The sequence below is a fragment of the Schistocerca americana genome, chromosome 4 (genome assembly GCF_021461395.2).
Source record: "Schistocerca americana isolate TAMUIC-IGC-003095 chromosome 4, iqSchAmer2.1, whole genome shotgun sequence".
Lineage (NCBI taxonomy): Eukaryota > Metazoa > Arthropoda > Insecta > Orthoptera > Acrididae > Schistocerca > Schistocerca americana.
The window spans coordinates 606,566,415-606,586,984 of record NC_060122.1 but is presented as its reverse complement, the minus strand read 5'-3'; the positions used below and the strand labels follow the sequence as shown (position 1 = coordinate 606,586,984).

The window sequence follows — 20,570 nt, the reverse complement described above, 5'->3', positions numbered from 1 at the left end:
TGCACACAGTTCCCCCAATTCCCTAGCATCAAGTCCACAAGCTACTGCAATTTGCTTGGTAACCTCATCTTTGAAGTTATACATGTTTTGCTGTGTATAGCCTTTTTGTCTGTTGAACCTGTTTGTTGGAATTTCACTGATGATATTACAACAGCTGATGAGTTTCTACTCATATCTTCAGAAATATTTGTCTTGGCGTTTTCATATGGGTGATAAGGAATTAACATCTTTTGAATTTTTATCTTTCATTAGATTTCTGACATTTTTGTATTGTATGATTCTCCCCCATGAACCATGGACCTTGCTGTTGGTAGGGAGGCTTGCGTGCCTCAGTGATACAGATGGTCGTACCGTAGGTGCAACCACAACGGAGGGGTATCTCTTGAGAGGCCAGACAAACATGTGGTTCCTGAAGAGGGGCAGCAGCCTTTTCAGTAGTTGCAGGGGCAACGGTCTGGATGATTGACTGATCTGGTCTTGTAACATTAACCAAAACGGCCTTGCTATGCTGGTACTGCGAACGGCTGAAAGCAAGGGGAAACTACAGCCGTAATTTTTCCCGAGGACATGCAGCTTTACTGTATGATTAAATGATGATGGCGTCCTCTTGGGTAAAATATTCCGGAGGTAAAATAGTCCCCCATTCGGATCTCCGGGCGGGGACTACTCAAGAGGACGTCGTTATCAGGAGAAAGAAAACTGGCGTTCTACGGATCGGAGCGTGGAATGTCAGATCCCTTAATCGGGCAGGTAGGTTAGAAAATTTAAAAAGGGAAATGGATAAGTTAAAGTTAGATATAGTGGGAATTAGTGAAGTTCGGTGGCAGGAGGAACAAGACTTTTGGTCAGGTGATCAAAGGGTTATAAATACAAAATTAAATAGGGGTAATGCAGGAGTAGGTTTAATAATGAATAAAATAATAGGAGTGCAGGTTAGCTACTACAAACAGCATAGTGAACGCATTATTGTGGCCAAGATAGACACAAAGCCCATGCCTACTACAGTGGTACAAGTTTATATGCCAACTAGCTCTGCAGATGATGAAGAAATTGATGAAATGTATGACGAGATAAAAGAAATTATTCAGGTAGTGAAGGGAGACGAAAATTTAATAGTCATGGGTGACTGGAATTCGTCAGTAGGAAAAGGGAGAGAAGGAAACATAGTAGGTGAATATGGATTGGGGGGAAGAAATGAAGAGGAAGCCGCCTTGTAGAATTTTGCACAGAGCATAACTTAATCATAGCTAACACTTGCTTCAAGAATCATAAAAGAAGGTTGTATACCTGGAAGAATCCTGGAGATACTAAAAGGTATCAGGTAGATTATATAATGGTAAGACAGAGATTTAGGAACCAGGTTTTAAATTGTAAGACATTTCCAGGGGCAGATGTGGACTCTGACCACAATCTATTGGTTATGACCTGTAGATTAAAACTGAAGAAACTGCTAAAAGGTGGGAATTTAAGGAGATGGGACCTGGGTAAACTGAAAGAACCAGAGGTTGTACAGAGTTTCAGGGAGAGCATAAGGGAACAATTGACAGGAATGGGGGAAAGAAATACAGTAGAAGAAGAATGGGTAGCTCTGAGGGATGAAGTAGTGAAGGCAGCAGAGGATCAAGTAGGTAAAAAGACGAGGGCTAATAGAAATCCTTGGGTAACAGAAGAAATACTGAATTTAATTGATGAAAGGAGAAAATATAAAAATGCAGTAAATAAAGCAGGCAAAAAGGAATACAAATGTCTAAAAAATGAGATCGACAGGAAGTGCAAAATGGCTAAGCAGGGGTGGCTAGAGGACAAATGTAAGGATGTAGAGGCTTATCTCACTAGGGGTAAGATAGATACTGCCTACAGGAAAATTAAAGAGACCTTTGGAGAACAGAGAACCACTTGTATGAATATCAAGAGCTCAGGTGGCAACCCAGTTCTAAGCAAAGAAGGGAAGGCAGAAAGGTGGAAGGAGTATATAGAGGGTTTATAGAAGGGCGATATACTTGAGGACAATATTATGGAAATGGAAGAGGATGTAGATGAAGATGAAATGGGAGATAAGATACTGCGTGAAGAGTTTGACAGAGCACTGAAAGACCTGAGTCGAAACAAGGCCCCGGGAGTAGACAACATTCCATTAGAACTACTGATGGCCTTGGGAGAGCCAGTCATGACAAAACTCTACCATCTGGTGAGCAAGATGTATGAGACAGGCGAAATACCCACAGACTTAAAGAAGAATATAATAATTCCAATCCCAAAGAAAGCAGGTGTTGACAGATGTGAAAATAACCGAACTATCAGTTTAATAAGTCACAGCTGCAAAATACTAACGCGAATTCTTTACAGACGAATGGAAAAACTGGTAGAAGCAAATCTCGGGGAAGATCAGTTTGGATTCCGTAGAAATGTTGGAACACGTGAGGCAATACTAACCTTACAACGTATCTTAGAAGAAAGATTAAGAAAGGGCAAACCTACGTTCCTAGCATTTGTAGACTTAGAGAAAGCTTTTGACAATGTTAACTGGAATACTCTCTTTCAAATTCTGAAGGTGGCAGGGGTAAAATACAGGGAGCGAAAGGCTATTTACAATTTGTACAGAAAGCAGATGGCAGTTATAAGAGTCGAGGGGCATGAAAGGGAAGCAGTGGTTGGGAAAGGAGTGAGACAGGGTTGTAGCCTCTCCTCGATGTTATTCAATCTGTATATTGAGCAAGCAGTAAAGGAAACAAAAGAAAAATTCCGAGTAGGTATTAAAATTCATGGAGAAGAAGTAAAAACTTTGAGGTTCGCCGATGACATTGTAATTCTGTCGGAGACAGCAAAGGACTTGGAAGAGCGGTTGAACGGAATGGACAGTGTCTTGAAAGGAGGATATATGATGAACATCAACAAAAGCAAAACGAGGATAATGGAATGTAGTCAAATTAAATCGGGTGATGCTGAGGGGATTAGATTAGGAAATGAGACACTTAAAGTAGTAAAGGAGTTTTGCTATTTAGGGAGTAAAATAACTGATGATGGTCGAAGTAGAGAGGATATAAAATGTAGACTGGCAATGGCAAGGAAAGCGTTTCTGAAGAAGAGAAATTTGTTAACATCGAGTATAGATTTAAGTGTCAGGAAGTCGTTTCTGAAAGTATTTGTATGGAGTGTAGCCATGTGTGGAAGTGAAACATGGACGATAACCAGTTTGGACAAGAAGAGAATAGAAGCTTTCAAAATGTGGTGCTACAGAAGAATGCTGAAGATAAGGTGGGTAGATCACGTAACTAATGAGGATTTATTGAATAGGATTGGGGAGAAGAGAAGTTTGTGGCACAACTTGACTAGAAGAAGGGATTGGTTGGTAGGACATGTTTTGAGGCATCAAGGGATCACAAATTTAGCATTGGAGGGCAGCGTGGAGGGTAAATATCGTAGAGGGAGACCAAGAGATGAATACACTAAGCAGATTCAGAAGGATGTAGGTTGCAGTAGGTACTGGGAGATGAAGAAGCTTGCACAGGATAGAGTAGCATGGAGAGCTGCATCAAACCAGTCTCAGGACTGAAGACCACAACAACAACAACATTATTCTTTTTTTGCCAACAGGGTTGTAACATGATCTAAGTAATAGTTCACACTAGTACATGAGTGGTGTGTCACCATGAAAGCATGTCTGAACATCTCCATGCAAACATAAATTGCTTAGTCCATTAAGCAGCTGTTGTTCTTTAAAACAAAATGTAAGGCCTTTACACAGCTAAATAGCATAATTTATGTTTAATGTTTTCAAAGCTACAATGATTTGATTGAACTTCTCCCCTGCTGACTTGTTAAGATGCTGCAGTTTGGTGTGCCATTTGTGTTCTTGGCAACAATCTTCAACAGTACAGACAGTTTGACCTATGTAAATCATGCCATATTGGCAAGAGATCTGATAGACCCTGAATTTCCATAACCCAACGTCATCCTTGCCACTGCCAAATAGTGCATGTGTTTTAGTTGTCAAGCAGAAGACAGTCTTCATTTGATGTTTCAAAAGAATCCGTCCATCTTCCCTGATAATGTACCACAAAATGGAATAAATACAATGTCTGCATTTTCCTGAGATTTCTCATTTGTTTCCACATGTTGTACAGCCGGTGCAAGATGCAGAGCTTTCTGAATTTGCTACTCTGTGAGTAATTTTTCTGGAGCACTGTCCACAGATATTCATTTTATTAGTTGAAGCTCTCATCGTCGAGGTTTGAGCCGTATGTACCAATGTTTTGAGCATGCTGTTCTTCTGTGCCGAGTGGGTGGTAGTTGTCCGCATGTAAGTATATGTTGGTGTGTGCCTTCTTATGGTACACACTATACTCCAACATGCCATCTGCTCTTCTTTTTACCAGGACATCCAGAAACGGGATCACTCCATCCACTTTAACTACCACAGTAAAATTGATTTTCTAGTTTATGGAATTGAGATGTGTGAGGAAATCTTTCAACTTGTCTCTTGCATGTGGCTATATGATTAAGGTATCATAGACATACCACAAGGGAGAGTTAAGTTTCTGTTGGACTGATTCCAGATCTCCCTCCTCGAAGTGTTCCCTGTACATGTTGGCAATTGGCAATAACTGGTGAGCATGGACTTCACATGGCTACTCTTTCCATCCACTCATAGTAACAATTGCCAAAAAGAAAGTGTTAATGTCAAGACATGCATTAAAAGATTGGTCATCTCTCTGCCAAATTTCTGGCCAAAAAGTTCCAAAAAGTCTTCTAAATGTATTCTGGTGAAAAGAGAGACTATGTTAAAGCTCATAATGATATCGGAATTACCAAGTCTAAAGTTGTTAAATGCCCAGCAAAATCCGTGGAGTTGCAAATATGATGTGGAGATGTTCCAACATAAGGGCTAAGTGTATCTCCTTGAGGTATTTAGCACATTGGGGCACCAGTGTTGCTTTGTCCCATTGTTAGCACCATTGTTTGCCCTTGCATACTTACTCTCATTTGATCCGCAGGTGAGAGAGCTTCAGTTTGTTGCCCTCTTGGAGTCACCATGCTCTTGCTTGGTTCATGTGTATGGAGGTCCCTTTTAATGGTTTTTAATTGTTTACAAATGAATTGGAAAAACTAATAGAAGTCGACCTCGGGGAAGATCAGTTTGGATTTTCGAGAAATGTAGCAACACATGAGGCAACACTGACTGACTGGCTTCTCTTAAAATATAGGTTAAGGAAAGGCAAACCTACATTTATAGTGTTTGTAGACTTAGAGAAATTTTTCGACAGAGTTGACTGCAAATTTCTGATGGTAGCAGGGGTAAAAGACAGGGAACAAAGGCTGTTTACAACTTGTACAGGTAGCAAACCACGGTTTCATATTCAAGGGCCATGAAAGGGAAGCAGTGGTTGAGAAGGGATTGATACAGGGTTGTAGCCTCAATCTGTATATTGAGCATGCAGTAAAGGAAACCAAAGAAAAATTTGTAGTAGGAATAAATGTGCAGGGAGAAGAAACAAAAATTTTGAGGTTTTCTGATGACATTGTAATTCTGCCGAAGACAGCAAAGGACTTGGAGGAGCAGTTGAATGGAATGGTCAGTGTCTTGAAAAGATGATGTAAGATTAACATCAACATGAGCAAAACAAGAGCAATGGAATGCAAACAAACTAAATCAGGGGATGCGGAGGGAATTAGGTTAGGAAATGAGACACTTAAAGTAGTAATGAGTTTTGCTATTTTGGCAGCAAAAAACTGATGATAGCTGAAGTAGAGAGATATAAAATGCTAACTTTCAATGACAAGAAAAGTATTTCCGAAGAAGAGAAATTTATTAGCACTGAATATAGATTTAAGTGTTAGAGAGTCTTTTCTCAAAGTATTTGTATGGAGTGTAGCCGTGAACGGAAATGAAATATGATACACAGTTTAGGTAAGAAGAGAGCAGAAGTTTTTGAAATGTTGAAAATTATGTGGATAGATCATGTAACTAATGAGGGGGTACCGAATAGAATTGGGGAGAAAAGAGATTTGCAGAGCAAAAACAGAAGAGGTTTGACTACATTATTAAAATTCTTTCTGAGGTGTGGATAATACAATTTGGACAGAAGGAGAGTGAAAATCAATGTGTTTGAAAGATGAGTCTCATAAAGTGATGACCCATGACAGAGTACTGAGTGCTGTTGCTCACTGGTGAGGTGTGCAACTTGTTATCTATCTCCCAGACAAATGAGTCCATCTTCAGTAAAAGGATGAAAGATCCAGTTTTACAGTTTGTGGGTTTAGTTTACCGTTCTGGAGTGCATGGATTTCCCATGTACAAAAACTGTTGTTGGGTATTCTGATCCAAAAAGTATGTGTATTTGCAAGCTCAACAGCTGCCAACTCTTCAGCAAGTTAATCTTTGTGATGGATTTTATGTGAGAAGCAAAGGATCCAACTGGTTGTACAAATCAGCCTCCAGTAGGGATTGAATTTGAAAATGTCAATGAGGCTGGGAGATATAGTAAGTGCCATCACATATTCTGTTTCTTTTCTCTTCTGGAAGTTCATGAAACTTATTCGGAGCACCGGACGACCACCATTCTCCTGGGTATGAGGTGCTTTCCACCAAACATTTACAGATTGGATTTGATAGCCAAGAAGTCCTCGTGTTATGTGGTTTGCTGGATTATCATGTACAGAACAATGTCCTTATTGACTAGGAGATATATATGTACGAATTTCTATCCCAGATGAAACTCTTCCATTGATTAGTGGAGGAGGAGGAGGATGTTAGTGTTTAATTTCCCGTCGACAACGAGGTCATTAGAGACGGAGCGCAAGCTCGGGTTAGGGAAGGATGGGGAAGGAAATCGGCCGTGCCCTTTCAGAGGAACCATCCTGGCATTTGCCTGAAACGATTTAGGGAAATCACGGAAAACCTAAATCAGGATGGCTGGAGACGGGATTGAACCGTCGTCCTCCCGAATGCGCATTGATTAGTATCACTGCATATACAACCAAAGACTACTGTACCATCAGTCCACAACTCTGCCTGAGTAGTGCTGTACCCTGTAGCTGTGTTGAATTTTCTTAGTAGTTATGCTCCTAGAGGTTCGAGATGTTGCAGTTTTAGCTTTTTGTGGTGCAGCTTGTTCTATCTTCGGTCTGTGTGAATCATTGTGTTGCCTTGTAAAACAATGTGGCTGTACGGAGCTCCTGCATGTGCTTGTTCTGAAGTATCACGAAATACAAGAATCGGAACATCATGATTTTTAGTAGAGAGTTATGAATGCTGGGCAACGAAATGAAAATTAGGTGACAGGTCACAAACTTTATCAAGCCAAGTGCATGTCTTAGCCAGGTGGTAGAGGATATAGGTTCCTTGTGCAAGGGTTTCTCAAAGCAGGATCATGTGAAGATAGTGGGTGGAGTGGGAAACAGTATTGATAGGGATCGGGGCTACAGTATTGAGTGTTACCTGGTGAAAATAGCCTCTGCAACGACCCGTACCAATGTTGGGCTGGTGCCTGCTTTCGTGCGGCATGATCAGCCCCAGTTGAACCGCTCTGTCAGGAGGGTAAATATGGAGTTGGATCAGTTGCATAGTGCGGCTACTCTGGCAGACATTGGATTGGTCCCTGTCAAGGCTATTGATAGGGGGTATTTCACAAGGCATGGCCTACACCTCAGTAGGAAAGGGAAGGGTAAACTGGCAGTGTTGTTAGCGAATCCATAAGGGGTGACACTAGTACTCATGGATGTACCTCTTTTTTTTAGACTAATATCAGTGTCCAATGAGAAGTTCAGGTGGGCAGGTGCTAAAGAGGTCCAAAACTCACAAGATTCTCACAACAGGAAAGTAAATAATAATGTTACCATATTTAACCAAAATATTGGTGGATTAATAAAAAAAGTAGATTCCCACAAAAGTAAAGTAAAAAATAATGTTACCATTTTTCACCAAAATATTCCGGGATTGAAGAATAAAGTAGATGAGCTCCTGGTTTGTTTTAATGACATTGAATCTGATAATGTAATAGATATACTATGCCTGTCTGAACATCACACTGTGTCTGATATGGAAAAGGTAAATATCAGTGGTTGTAAACTAGCTGCACCAATGAGTAGAGAGAATAAGGTGAGAGGAGGAGTTGCCATATATCTCAAAAGTTATCACTGTGTAAAAAGCTTAGTTTTGTCTAGAGCAACGTATAGAAGCATGTGCCTGTCAACTTAAGGAGGGCTCTTTTATAATTGTAACAGTATATAGGTCCCCTTCAGGAAACTTTCATTTATTCCTGAAAAACTTGGATGCCTTGTTGTGGTATCTGTCAGATAGGGGAAAGCAAATTATTATTTGTGGGGACTTCAATGTTGATTCACTGAAAGAGTGTAATAGGAAGAATGACCTGGAAGTCTTGCTCGGTTCTTTCAATTTGACATCTGTTATTAATTTTCCTACTCGGGTAGTAAAGGACAGCAGCACATTGGTAGATAACACCTTTATAAACCAAGATAAGTTTAAAAATATAAATTCTTGTGTCCTGTTGAGAATGGCCTTTCTGATAATGGTGCTCAGCTAGTTACATTATATGACATAACTCCATTCAGTATTTCAAAACTACCCTCAAAGTTGTGCGTTCAATTAACGACTCAACAATTAGAAATTTCAGAGAAAATCTTCAGCAGTTAGACTGAGATGAGGTGTACAAGGAACCTGATGATAATTTAAAATATAACTTATTTCATGATACACTTGTAAGAGAATTTGAAAACTGTTTCCCCAAGAAAGTAGTTAAATCTAATCAATAGAAACCATGCAAAAAACCTTGGCTCACTAAAGGAATAAAAATATCTTGTAGCCACAAAAGGGAACTGTATCTAACAACAAGAAAGAGTAATGACCCAGAAACAGCCAGATATTATAAAAACTACTGTGCTACGTTAAGAAAGGTTATTAAAAAGTCCAGAAGCGTGTGCATCATGTCTGAGATTAATACCTCTGATAACAAAATCAAAACAATTTGGAATATTATTACAAGGGAGACAGGGCAACCAAGAGTACACGATGATGGCATTACCATCAAAGTTAATGGAAATTTGACAAGCAACAAGCTGGAAGTCGAAAACATTTTGAATAATCATTTTTTAAATGTTGTACAGGAAATAGGATCTAAATTTCATTAGAAGAAGCAAGGCAGTTAATGGAAGAGGCCTTACCCACACCATTTGATACAATTGAAATTCCACCCACTTCTCGTTCTGAAATTAGGAAGATAAACTCTCTCAAGAATGAAAGCTCATATGGAATTGATGGCATTTCCAGCAAGATAATAAAAGCTTGTTCCCAAGAGTTAAGTAGGATTCTTAGCCACATATGTAATAGCTCCCTGAAGCATGGTGTTTTCCCGGATATACTGAAGTATGCCATTGTTAAGCCACTGCATAAAAAAGGGGTTACGTCTGACATCAAGAACTACCGCCCAATCTCTCTTTTGACTGCCTTATCCAAAATTCTTGAAAATGTAATGTGTTGTAGAGTAGCTTCACAACTCTGTAAAAATAAAGTTTTAACAAAATGTCAGTTTGGTTTCCAGAAAGGTTTTTCAACGGAAAATGCTATATATACTTTCACTAATCAAATATTAAATGCTCTGAGTAACCGGAAGTCACCTGTTGGGATTTTTTGTGATCTCTCAAAGGCTTTTGATTGTGTAAATCATGGAGTACTTCTAGATAAGCTCAAGTACTGTGGTACGAATGGGACAGCACTCAAATGGTTTAAATCATACCTAACTGGAAGAGTGCAGAAAGTTGAAATAAGCAGTTCACATAATATGCAAAAAACTGGTGATTTCTCAAACTGGGGAACAATCAAGAATGGGGTTCCGCAAGGTTCGATCTTGGGTCCTCTGCTGTTCTTAATATATATTAATGACTTGCCATTGTATATGCACGAAGACGCAAAGCTGATACTTTTTGCCAATGATACAAGTATAGCTATCACACCCAACAGACAAGAATTAACTGGTGAAATTGTAAACGATGTTTTTCAGAAAATCATTAAGTGGTTCTCTGCAAATGGGCTCTCATTAAACTTTGACAAAGTACAGTACATACAGTTCCACACAGTAAATGGAATGACACCATTAATAAATATAGATTTCGATCAGAAATCGGTAGCTAAGGTAGAATATTCAAAATTTCTAGGTGTATGCATTGAGGAGGGGTTGAACTGGAAAAAACACACTGAGGATCTGCTGAAACATTTGGGTTCAGCTACTTATGCTACGAGGGTCATTGCAAATTTTGGCGATATACATCTCAGTAAATTAGCTTACCACGACTAGTTTCATTCTCTGCTTTCGTATGGCATCATATTCTGGGGTAACTCATCATTGAGTAAAAGTGTGTTCATTGCACAAAAGCTTGTAATCGGAATAATTGCTGGAGCTCATCCGAGATCATCCTGCGGACACTTATTTAAAGAGCTAGAGATCTTCACTGTAGCCTCACAGTATATATATTCACTTATGAAATTTGTTATTAACAATCCGAACGAATTCAAAAGTAATAGCACTGTACATGGCTACAACACTAGGAGAAAGGATGATCCTCACTACTCAAGGTTAAATCTAACTTTGGCTCAGAAGGGGGTAAATTACGCTGCCACAAAAGTCTTTGGTCACTTACCTAATAGCATCAAAAGTCTAACAGATAGCCATATAGCATTTAAAAGGAAATTAAAAGAATTTCTTAATGGCAACTCCTTCTACTCATTAGATGAATTTTTGGTTATAGTAAGTGGGTAATTTCCCCAACCCCCACAAAAAAATTAAAAATATTGAGTGTCATGTAGTATTTTTTCTAATGTAATATCTTGTATAGAGACCTTTTATTAACCACACACGTTCCACATCATTACGAAGTGTATTCATGATCTGTGGAACAAGTATTAATCTAATCTAATCTATACACCAACAACTTTAGTCTCTGTATTAATCTCTCCCTTTAGCTCTCCATTTGTCTTACATCTGGTCAGAAGTGGTGACCCATTTCGCCACTTGAAAGTTCTGTCATTTTGTGAGGGCTGTTAGTTCATAATACATAGTAATAGCTTCATTGTTGTTATTTGCACCAAACATAAAGCCATCTGTGAAACTAGTGTTGGCTAGGAACTTGTTCTTTCAGTGTTGCTGAAAACAAGAATAGGCTGCATGTCATGCCAAATGGAAGTCTAGTGAAAATGTAAGCTGCTTTTGTAGTAAGGTAGTTTCCACAATTGTCTTGAAAAACATTATGCCATAGAAATCAAATACTTGTCGACAGTATGTGAGACTAGTTGCAGAAATGCTTGCAGGATGTAATCGGAACTGTAATAGAACAGCAAATATTTCCAGCAGAAGATTCGAGCCTATCTCTGTTGAAATGTTGAGAGAGTGCTCATTGATCTCATGAAAAGACACATCGAAAATGATCCTCCGTTTTACTGTACCTTGTTTCTCCTTCTTAATTGCCAGATGCAGAAGATAACCGATGGTGTAACTTGGGTCTTCAGGAGGAGTGAAGTGAGTTCTTCAGGTTCTTTGTAATGTAGTCCAACATAAGATGGTGGTACATGTCCTTTATTAGGGGTCATCGCTAAGAAGTCTTTGATGTAAATTATGAAGTCTACTTTCCACACTAGACTATCCTGTGCAAGTTGCTTCACCTCTGCATAATTACTGCATCTTCCATCTATTTTAACCTATTTAACATATTCTAGCCTTGGACTCCGTATGTTGAGAAGTTGTGGTTCACACATGATGCGATGTGATCTTGTAGTGAAAGGATGGTGTTGTCATCCTTAAGTTATACTGTATGTGGACTGTTTCATGTAGGGCATCACATGTGGATTGAACATTTAATTTGTATGCCATGTCACATGTGATGTAGTGTGCACATCAAATAAGTGATATAAAGATGTAGCCTACAATGGACAATGTTTTCTTTCACAGTGTGATTGAATTTTATGTGAAGTTGCTTGTTCAATATACTCATCGAATTTATCTTGAACTGTTTGTGATTTTTAAACATCTCTGCTACCTGTACCTGGTCATGTATAACCCTTAGTAGTGGCAACGTCCTGTCTTGTTTTACTACATTCCATATAGCCAATTATGGTGTCAGAACCTGATTTCTGACATACCACACGTGTTCCATGATTTTTTTTAATAACTTTGCTTAGTAATAACCAAGTAATTTTTGTAGTGTGCAGCTACTGCAGGATCTTTTCTCGATCTTTCCAGCAGATACATTTCCCTTTCCCATTCACAAGAAGCTGTAATCCCTCTAGTGGATGCCTAGAGATGTTAAAATATTTCTTTTTCATAACCACTTTTCTTGCTCTTGCTAAGTCTATACGTTATATCCTCTCTACTTCAACCATCATTAATTATTTTGTTGCCCAAATAGCAAAACTCATCTACTACGCAGTGCACTATTTTCAGTGTCTTATTCCCTCAGCATCAACTGATTTGATTAGACTATGTTCTGTTATTCTTGTTTTACTTTTGTTGATGTTGGTCTTGTACAAAACACCATACAATCTGATCAGCTGCTCTTCCAAATTCTTTGCTGTGTCTTCAATGTCATCAGCAAACCTCAAAAGTTTTTATTTGTTCTCCCTTAACTTCAGTCCCTTTTCCAAATTTCTCCATTGTTTCCTTTATTTATTGCTCATTGTGCAGATTGAGTAACATTGGGGATAGGCTACAACCGTGTCTCATTATCTTCTCAATGATTGCCCCCCCCCCTCCCCCCCCATCATGTCTCTCAAAGTTTGTAACTGCAGTCTGGTTTCTGTGCCCATTGTAGGCAATCTTCTTTTCTCTGTATATTATCCCTGCTACCGTAATTATTTCAGAGAGTTTTTTCCTGTCAAAGCTGTCAAAAGTCTTCTCTAAATCAGCAAATTCTGTAGATTTAGGCTTACCTTTCTTCAGTCTATCTTCTAAGGTAAGTCATTAGGTTAGTTTCTCCTTGTGTGTTAGTACAGTTCTTCAGAATTCAGTGTGTTCCTCCCTGAAATCAGCCTTTACCAATTTTCCTATTTTTCCGTAAGTAATTAATGTAAATGCAATTTTGTCATATGATGACATGATTGGAGATCGTGGCTGTTATTTGAAGACTAATGTTGATGATATTGGGACAGCAACGAGCCACAAATTTCCTTTCAGTTCCTTTATTCAATGGGTATTGTTGCCGGTTTCAAATCGTTAGGATTCATCTTCAGACGGTTTACACGCTTTCCTCATAACGTGGTGTTTACGTTTCTTGAAAGCATGTATATTTCTCATTACCTGGCGAGGTAAGTTTAATGCAATTTTGACATATGATGACATGGTTGGAGACTGTGGCTGTTATTTGAAGACCAATGTTGATGATATTGGGACAGCAACCAGCCACAAATTTGCTTTCAGTTCCTCTATTCAAATGGTACCGTTACCGGTTTAGAATCATTATGATTCATCTTCAGGCGGTTTACACGCTTTCCTTATAACATGTGGTGTTTACGTTTCTTGAAAGCATGTGTATTTCTCATTACCTGGCGAGGTAAGTTTAATGCAGTTTTGTCATATGATGATATGGTTGGAGACCGTGGCTGTTATTTGAAGACTAATGTTGATGATATTGGGACAGCAACAAGCCACAAATTTACTTTCAGTTCCTTTATTCAATGGGTATTGTTACCGGTTTCGAATCGTTAGGATTCATCTTCAGACGGTTTACACGCTTTCCTCATAACATGTGGTGTTTATGTTTCTTGAAAGCATGTATATTTCTCATTACCTGGCGAGATAAGTTTAATGCAAACCATCTGAAGGTGTAACTGTGTAGCAACTGGAATTATTGCAGTCTTCTACAATTCAGAGGGTATTTTGCCTATCTCACCTATCTTGCCCACCTGGTTGAATAGTTTTGTCATGATTGGCTCTCCTCAGAATCTTAATAATTCCAAAGGAATGTCGTCTGCTCCAGGGGTCTTGTTTTGTCTAAGTCTTCTAGTCTTCTGTCAAATTCTTCTTGCAGTATCATAGCTCCCAACTCATCTTCATTAACTTCCTCTTAGCTTTCGATAATATTGTCCTCAAGTTCATCTACGGTAATAAAAAAATAAAGTAATTTATAAGAAACATTCCATATTTAGTCTTTATTCCTTCCAGAAGTTACAATCTGCTGCAAAATATAACAGCCTCATAAATAATTCAGATTAATTTGGGGGGGGGGGGGGGGGGGGGGAGACTGTGCTTTGTTTCTGCAGCGCACAGAGCTATCCCTGCTATTCCTGCCCCTTCGCATCCCTCCTCAACCCCACCACCCATCCCAGTAGTTTGCTACTTATGTAAGGTGCACTTTGCTTGTGTGGATGTGTGTGAATTTTCTAATTCAGAAGGACGACTCTGTCTGCGAAAACTTAAATATTTTAGCAGTCTCTTACATTGTCACTGTCTGTCTCCTCTATGTGGTGAGTAGCAGTCTGTTCTTTTTATATTGTTGTTAGCCGTTATGTGTAAGTTTTAATTGTGGAAATTGAGTTAAATTACTAATTTGGTTCCTCATGACGATGGTCAAAATTAAGAGTACATGAAAGAACTTTCTGATGGTCAACTCCTTGCACTTTGTTGTAGAGTTGCACCCTCTTCAATATGAAGTTAGCGTCTGTGTGCAGCAATAGCTGCCACAGATGACAGTCCATTTGTATTTGGAGAGTGACTGAATAGATATAAACAATGAATAGCATGAACCGATATAATGTCCATCATCTTATTTTTCTGCACTTAGGATCAATAGACACAGTTTTTGCAGTTCTGTAAAAACATGCTTAACCGACTAATTTTCAGTAACTTAGAATGTATATTACACTTCACTGAGTTCCTGGTGATGAATCCAGATTTTCCATGTACAATCTTGTCAGAGGTGAGTGCAGCAACTAGCATTGTACAGTTTATTTACTGAAAGTGGACACAGTGTCATAGGATGTAATCACATATTGATGTCATGGACTACATCTTTGTAAGCCTTTCAAAAGAATCCACATGTGACCAGTAGTGGGCCCGCGTGGGATCTTCTTTCACCAACACAAGATGCCTGGCCCTCTAAAGCCAGGACATAGTCATCTCTGAAACTTCCTGAGGGATTAGAATTGTGCTCAAGACCAGATATTGCACCACATTCTTTCCCTACTATAGACATTACAGATCGAGCTGGGTGCTAATCCTAGCCCAAGGCACAGAGTTAATTTACCAATAAGTTTCATTACAGACTATAGTCTTCTTTGTGAAGAACTCATTATTGCTATATTTTTCTTATTGGGTCCTAAAACCAGAAAGTTCTGCATCTATTTTGCAATCAAGCCTGAACTCGTGATTCTTTTTCTGCTCATGATGGCGAAAAGTGTATGTTGGTGTCATTTTCAAGTCCCTCAGAACTGTGTTTGTCATTTAAGTGTTTCTGAACCGCCTATTATATTTTGGATTGTTCACCAAATGGCTCATGGGGAAGCTCTTTTGCATGGAACTTAAAGGAGATTACTTTGAGATGTTAGCTTGAATTTTGTAAAATTCACCATTTACCTCACTCTGAAACTATCATTGTGATCAGAGTACATAAAGCAGAAATGAAGGGTCATCAGTTTATAGGGTAAAATAAAAGTAATTGTGAGTTTTGAGTAAAGCAAACAGAAATCCAGATGAAGAACAACACCGAGTCATTAGTTTTCAGTTATTTGAATGTTCCATGGATCATTAGTGCGAACTCTCCTCATGTTGTGGAATGAATCAGTTTTACAATTATAAGACACTCTCTCAGTGAATTGCGTTGCAAGTTGCTGATTGTTTACATATTTTTCTATTTACTATGATTTCTACTAAACTATGTTCACTCTCTCTCTCACTCTCTCTCTCTCTCTCTCTCTCTCTCTCTCTCTCTCTCTCTCTCTCTCTCTCTCTCTCTCTCTCCCTCTCGTTGACAGCAAATTTCGTAAGGCAGACTGTGAGGCTATATCAATACTCCAGCTGTTTCAAAAATGTGTATAAGAGTTTTTAGAGTAGTGGTTGCCACTTATTATACTTACAGCTCACTACAGTGGAACAAGCACTTCCTTGCTCAATAATGAGTTACATCAGAATATGATGTGTAAAACATATTGGAAGTCCCATGCCTTTTGGCAGAGCGTAGGGGAACAATGCGGGAGACCCACACCGCCGTACTTATTGAGGTGGTTTGCCATTGCCTTCCTCCGACCGTAATGGATATGAATGATGATGATGATGATGATGATGATGATGATGATGATGAAGACAACACAACAAAACCCAATCATCTCGGGTCAGGTGAAAATCCCTGCCCTGCTGGGAATCGAACCTGGGACCTTGTGCTGGGGAAGTGAGAATGCTACTGCGAGACCACGACCTGCGGACTTTACACATATTAGTAAATGAAATTAGGGACGTGAGTTAAATATTTGACATTTACATCTTCAAAATCTGATTTATCAAAAATGTAAAAGTAGCAGTGCTTAGACAGTTAAGATGATTCGTCACAAGCTGTCACTTGGAGTCATACACCACAGTCCCTCACACTGTGATGCCAACTTTGACAATAAGTATGCCTACTCTCACATTCCCATGCACTCACGGGCCACTGTCACATCTGAATGTCCCACAAACTTGGATATTACATTCAACCCTCCAATCACAATGAGGCCCCTTTCAAACTCTTGTCAGGCATTGATAACACTGTCTCGCACAAGTACACAGCATCTCCATTTCTGTGCAGTGATCACTCAACATCTGACCCTGTTGAAGCCTTTTGTATACCCTATCAGACTTGGTAACAGCACTATACTTGCACAACACTAATGCACTCTGGTAGCTGTTCTATCTGTCAAAGAGAATTGCTGCTCTAATCATTTACATGCCGTTACCACCATGCATTATTTGTAATTGTGTGGTCAGGTCTTAGCCAGCACAGGATTGCAAGTATTGTTTTTAATCAGAGTTCAAAGGGTATCAATTATTAATTTCCACAAATAATTTATTTGCATTTTCATGTGTTGGAAGCACATCCATTGGACTTCATTATAAAAGACATCACTTACATTTGCATATAACAGAATATAACAGAAACAAGAGCAGCCCAAATATTGACCTCTGTGGTTCATACTCCGTGATTGGTCTCCATTCGACAATGCACTGCGGCCAAACCGTCTTCCAAGCAGAAGTTAGAGTTCTGTTGGTAACCCTTTCGCACGCCTTTTCGATCGTCTTGACGCCAGCAACGACGTTGAAGTGATATGTCCAAAACTCTCTGAGAATGAAATTGGTAGCCTCAGTCAATTAAAAGCAGTGCATAAGAGTGCTTCAGTGTAGAGTTTCTTAACCCTTTTGGGATGAAAGGCCCATATACGTGGCCCGATGCAGCAGTCGCTATGGGATGCGAGGCCCGTATACGTGGCCCGATTGTCATGTCACACACCCAGCGCCTTATCTAGGGACTGGCTTGGAGGAGTAGCGACATGGGACGGGGCGCATTCTGTTGGGAAAAATGTGAACTACACGCAGAGTGCGGGTGACTGGCACGTGCTCAACCCCTCTCCCCACAGTCTTCCCCTCAGCGATCTACTAATTGGTCACGCTGTTGCTAGGGAGCATGCGTGACACCTGCAGTCATGTTTATGTTTGCGCATCAGTGACTTATTGTCTTCTAAATTAAGTGGTGATTTTGGTGTTAGTGGCTACATAATTATGGCTCGTTTATCTAATAAGGACATTGAGAGTTTGCTGAAAGACAGGAATGAAGATTGGAATGTAGACGATGATGGTGGTGAGAGTGAGTGGTCAGGAAGTAGTACTGATGACCAAAAAGATGGTTAAGAGGAAAATTACGAAGAGGATCAAGAGGGAAATGAAGAAGACAATGAGGAAGATAATGTCCTTGAAGAAAATGAAGAGGATGGTGGTGATTTGAATGACGGCGGTGGCGCGAATAGTGGTGCTCCTCGGGGCAGTGGTGTATGGACAGATATTACAGGAAAAGGGGAGCTTCCTAATGACATCGATTTTTGTGCCACAAAGGGAAAAAATTTCTGAAGCAGTGACAAATTGTCGGAGTTTCCTAGACTTTTTTCCAACTATATTTTTCTGACGAACTTTTGAATGACATTGTAGCCGAGACAAACTGATACGCCCGCAATAAGATTGAAAAAATGAGCCCCTTGAAACCCCGCTCGCAGTGGAAAGGTTGGCATGATGTGACTTTGATAGAAATAAAAGCTTTTTTGGGTCCCATTCTCAGCATGGTGATAAATGAACAAAGTGACATAAAAGCCTACTTTTCTACTGCTTGGACAACAAAGCAGGACTTTTTTGGAGAAGTATTTCTCCATGACCGATTTTTGCAACTTTACTGGCCTTTCACATTTGTCCTCCGGCTCCTCGGGGCTCATCAAAATTAGCTACTCGAGCCAAAAAAGTGAAGAATGTTGCCGATTTCATTGACAGCAAGTGTCGAGAGCACTTTTCTCCAGGAGAAAAAATTGCAGTGGATGAGTCTGCTGTCGGTTTCAAGGGAAGAATTGCGTTCAAGCACTGTAATACTCAGAAACCAACGAAGTGGGGCCTACGAGTCTGCATCCTGGCCGATTCTGAAACAGGATTGGTGGAGGAATTGAAGAAAGAAAAAACTCATCTAACCGGGACAATAATGGCAAACCGAAAAGGTTTACCAGTCAAGGTAATTAACTGATTTCACTAAATATTTTGCAAATAGAACTGTACAAAATTTACCATTTTATTTTGCTTCCCATGGACGTCCCATAAGAGATAAAATTGTATTTTATATGTTATTTTAAAGCTAAAACTTTAAAGAATAAAATACAACTACTTTTAATATGTCTAATTCAATGCATCATCTCTCAATTTAAAAAAAGTAAAAAAAAAATTAAATTTTTCCATTTCCCCCCCCCCCCCCCCCCCCCCCCCCCCCCTCTCCCTTCTATTTTAACACCACTGCCAAGTCAAAAGTCCATGGTATGGAATAATGAAAATAGTATGCCAATAAAGAGCATCCTTTAAGCTTCATTTAATACAAAATATACTGATAAGTCAAAAACTGTAGATTTTATAAGCGACGAAAGAAACCTAAGGGATATGGAACCCGCACAGCACTGCCAAAGTGCTCCGTTTTGGGGAAACGCTCTCCATTCCAAAAGGGTTAAAATTTAGAAGTAATCTGCTAGTCCATCGGCTGGCGTAAGGGAGTGGTGTTGGGAGGCAGAAATAGTATCTTGATGAATTGAAATTCTTCAAGGAGGTGGTCTTGTAGGCCTGAAGAATGGGAAGGAGCATCATTGTCCTCAACAAGGAAGACATGGAGTGGCAGATTCATCTCAAGAAATATTTTTTCACCAAACACTTCATTGATCCAGTCACAAAAAAGATCATGTGTCACCCAAGCCTTGTTGTTGAATCTCCACATCACATTTAATTTGCTCTTCTGGACTTTACACTTCTTGAAGACTCGTGGAGTTTCTGAATGTTATAAAAGTAGTGGTTTAATTTTCAAATCACCACTTGCATTGTCACAGAATAGCAATTCCAGATAGCCTTTCATTGGCTTGCGACCCGGCAATGCAGTCTCCGCTGCGATTATAAACGTAAGCTTCGGCGTTTTTTTTAGAATAAACATGTCTTGTCACAATTAAAAAATCTGTTTTGTCAGACAACCCTGAGAATCTACGAGCATCTTGAAGTTGCTGATGAAGTTCTCTGCTGCCTTTGGGCCACAGCTGGCTGCTTCACTTTGCCTCACAATGATGTTGATACCGGTTCTTCTCTTAAACTTCTCGAGCCACCCACGACTTCCCTTAAACCCTTCTTTGGCTGCTGATGATCCTGGCATCTTCTAATGAGGTCGGCAAAAATCATTCTCGCCTTCTCACAAATGAACTTCTCGTTAATAGGTTCACTTTGCAATTGCTTTTCATTTATCCATATAAGAAGCAACCTTTCAACATCGTCCAGAACATGAAACTGTTGTTTAGATAATCTTGTCACTCCATTTGAAGCATCTGCCTCCTTAATCTTGTCCTTGTTCTTGTGCAAATAATTGATGTAGACTGATTGTATATGCATGTTAAATCAGCAATGCTCAAACTACATTCATGTTTTTCAGTGATTTTACGTTTTATTTCTAAGTTCATTTTCTTTCTCGTATGGTTGTCTTCTTGCAGATTTATCTTTGTGGACATTTCTACGGAGGTTATCAAAATTTGCATACAAAAAAAACATGGCATGAACACAACTGTAGCAAAATGTGTGATCAGAAGCTTCACCAAGATGGAAGCAAAATAAGTGCTGAACCCAGATTGCAGTATTTACTCGTTATGCAAAAGTCCTCATTCAGTGAGTCATTTTTTTATGGTTTGTTTTTACTCATTATGTGATTTGTCCATTATGGGAGGCACTCGTTAAGCAAGGTTCCACTGCATTTCAGTGTCTCTTGTAGGGGTGGTCTGCTGCGGAGCTCCATGTTTAACAATGTAAGATGAACGGCGTGCTCCAAATCTC

At 39.4% G+C, this 20,570-nt stretch overlaps 1 protein-coding gene across 3 annotated transcripts in view; it reads left to right on the top strand.

Moving 5' to 3' along the window:
• The window catches only part of LOC124612448, a 76,843-nt gene that overhangs the window by 3,420 nt on the left and 52,853 nt on the right, over nt 1-20,570 (top strand). The window contains exons 1-2 of one of the 3 annotated variants that reach the window (XM_047140670.1): nt 19,104-20,317; nt 20,354-20,405. The exons of 1 other annotated variant lie outside the window; for it this stretch is intronic. In XM_047140670.1, the coding sequence (XP_046996626.1) occupies nt 20,216-20,317; nt 20,354-20,405 (154 nt within the window). In that variant the 5' untranslated portion in view covers nt 19,104-20,215. Of the gene's footprint in view, nt 1-19,100; nt 20,406-20,570 lie in introns of those variants that run through there. One more of the 3 variants, XM_047140668.1, reaches the window with a different exon arrangement.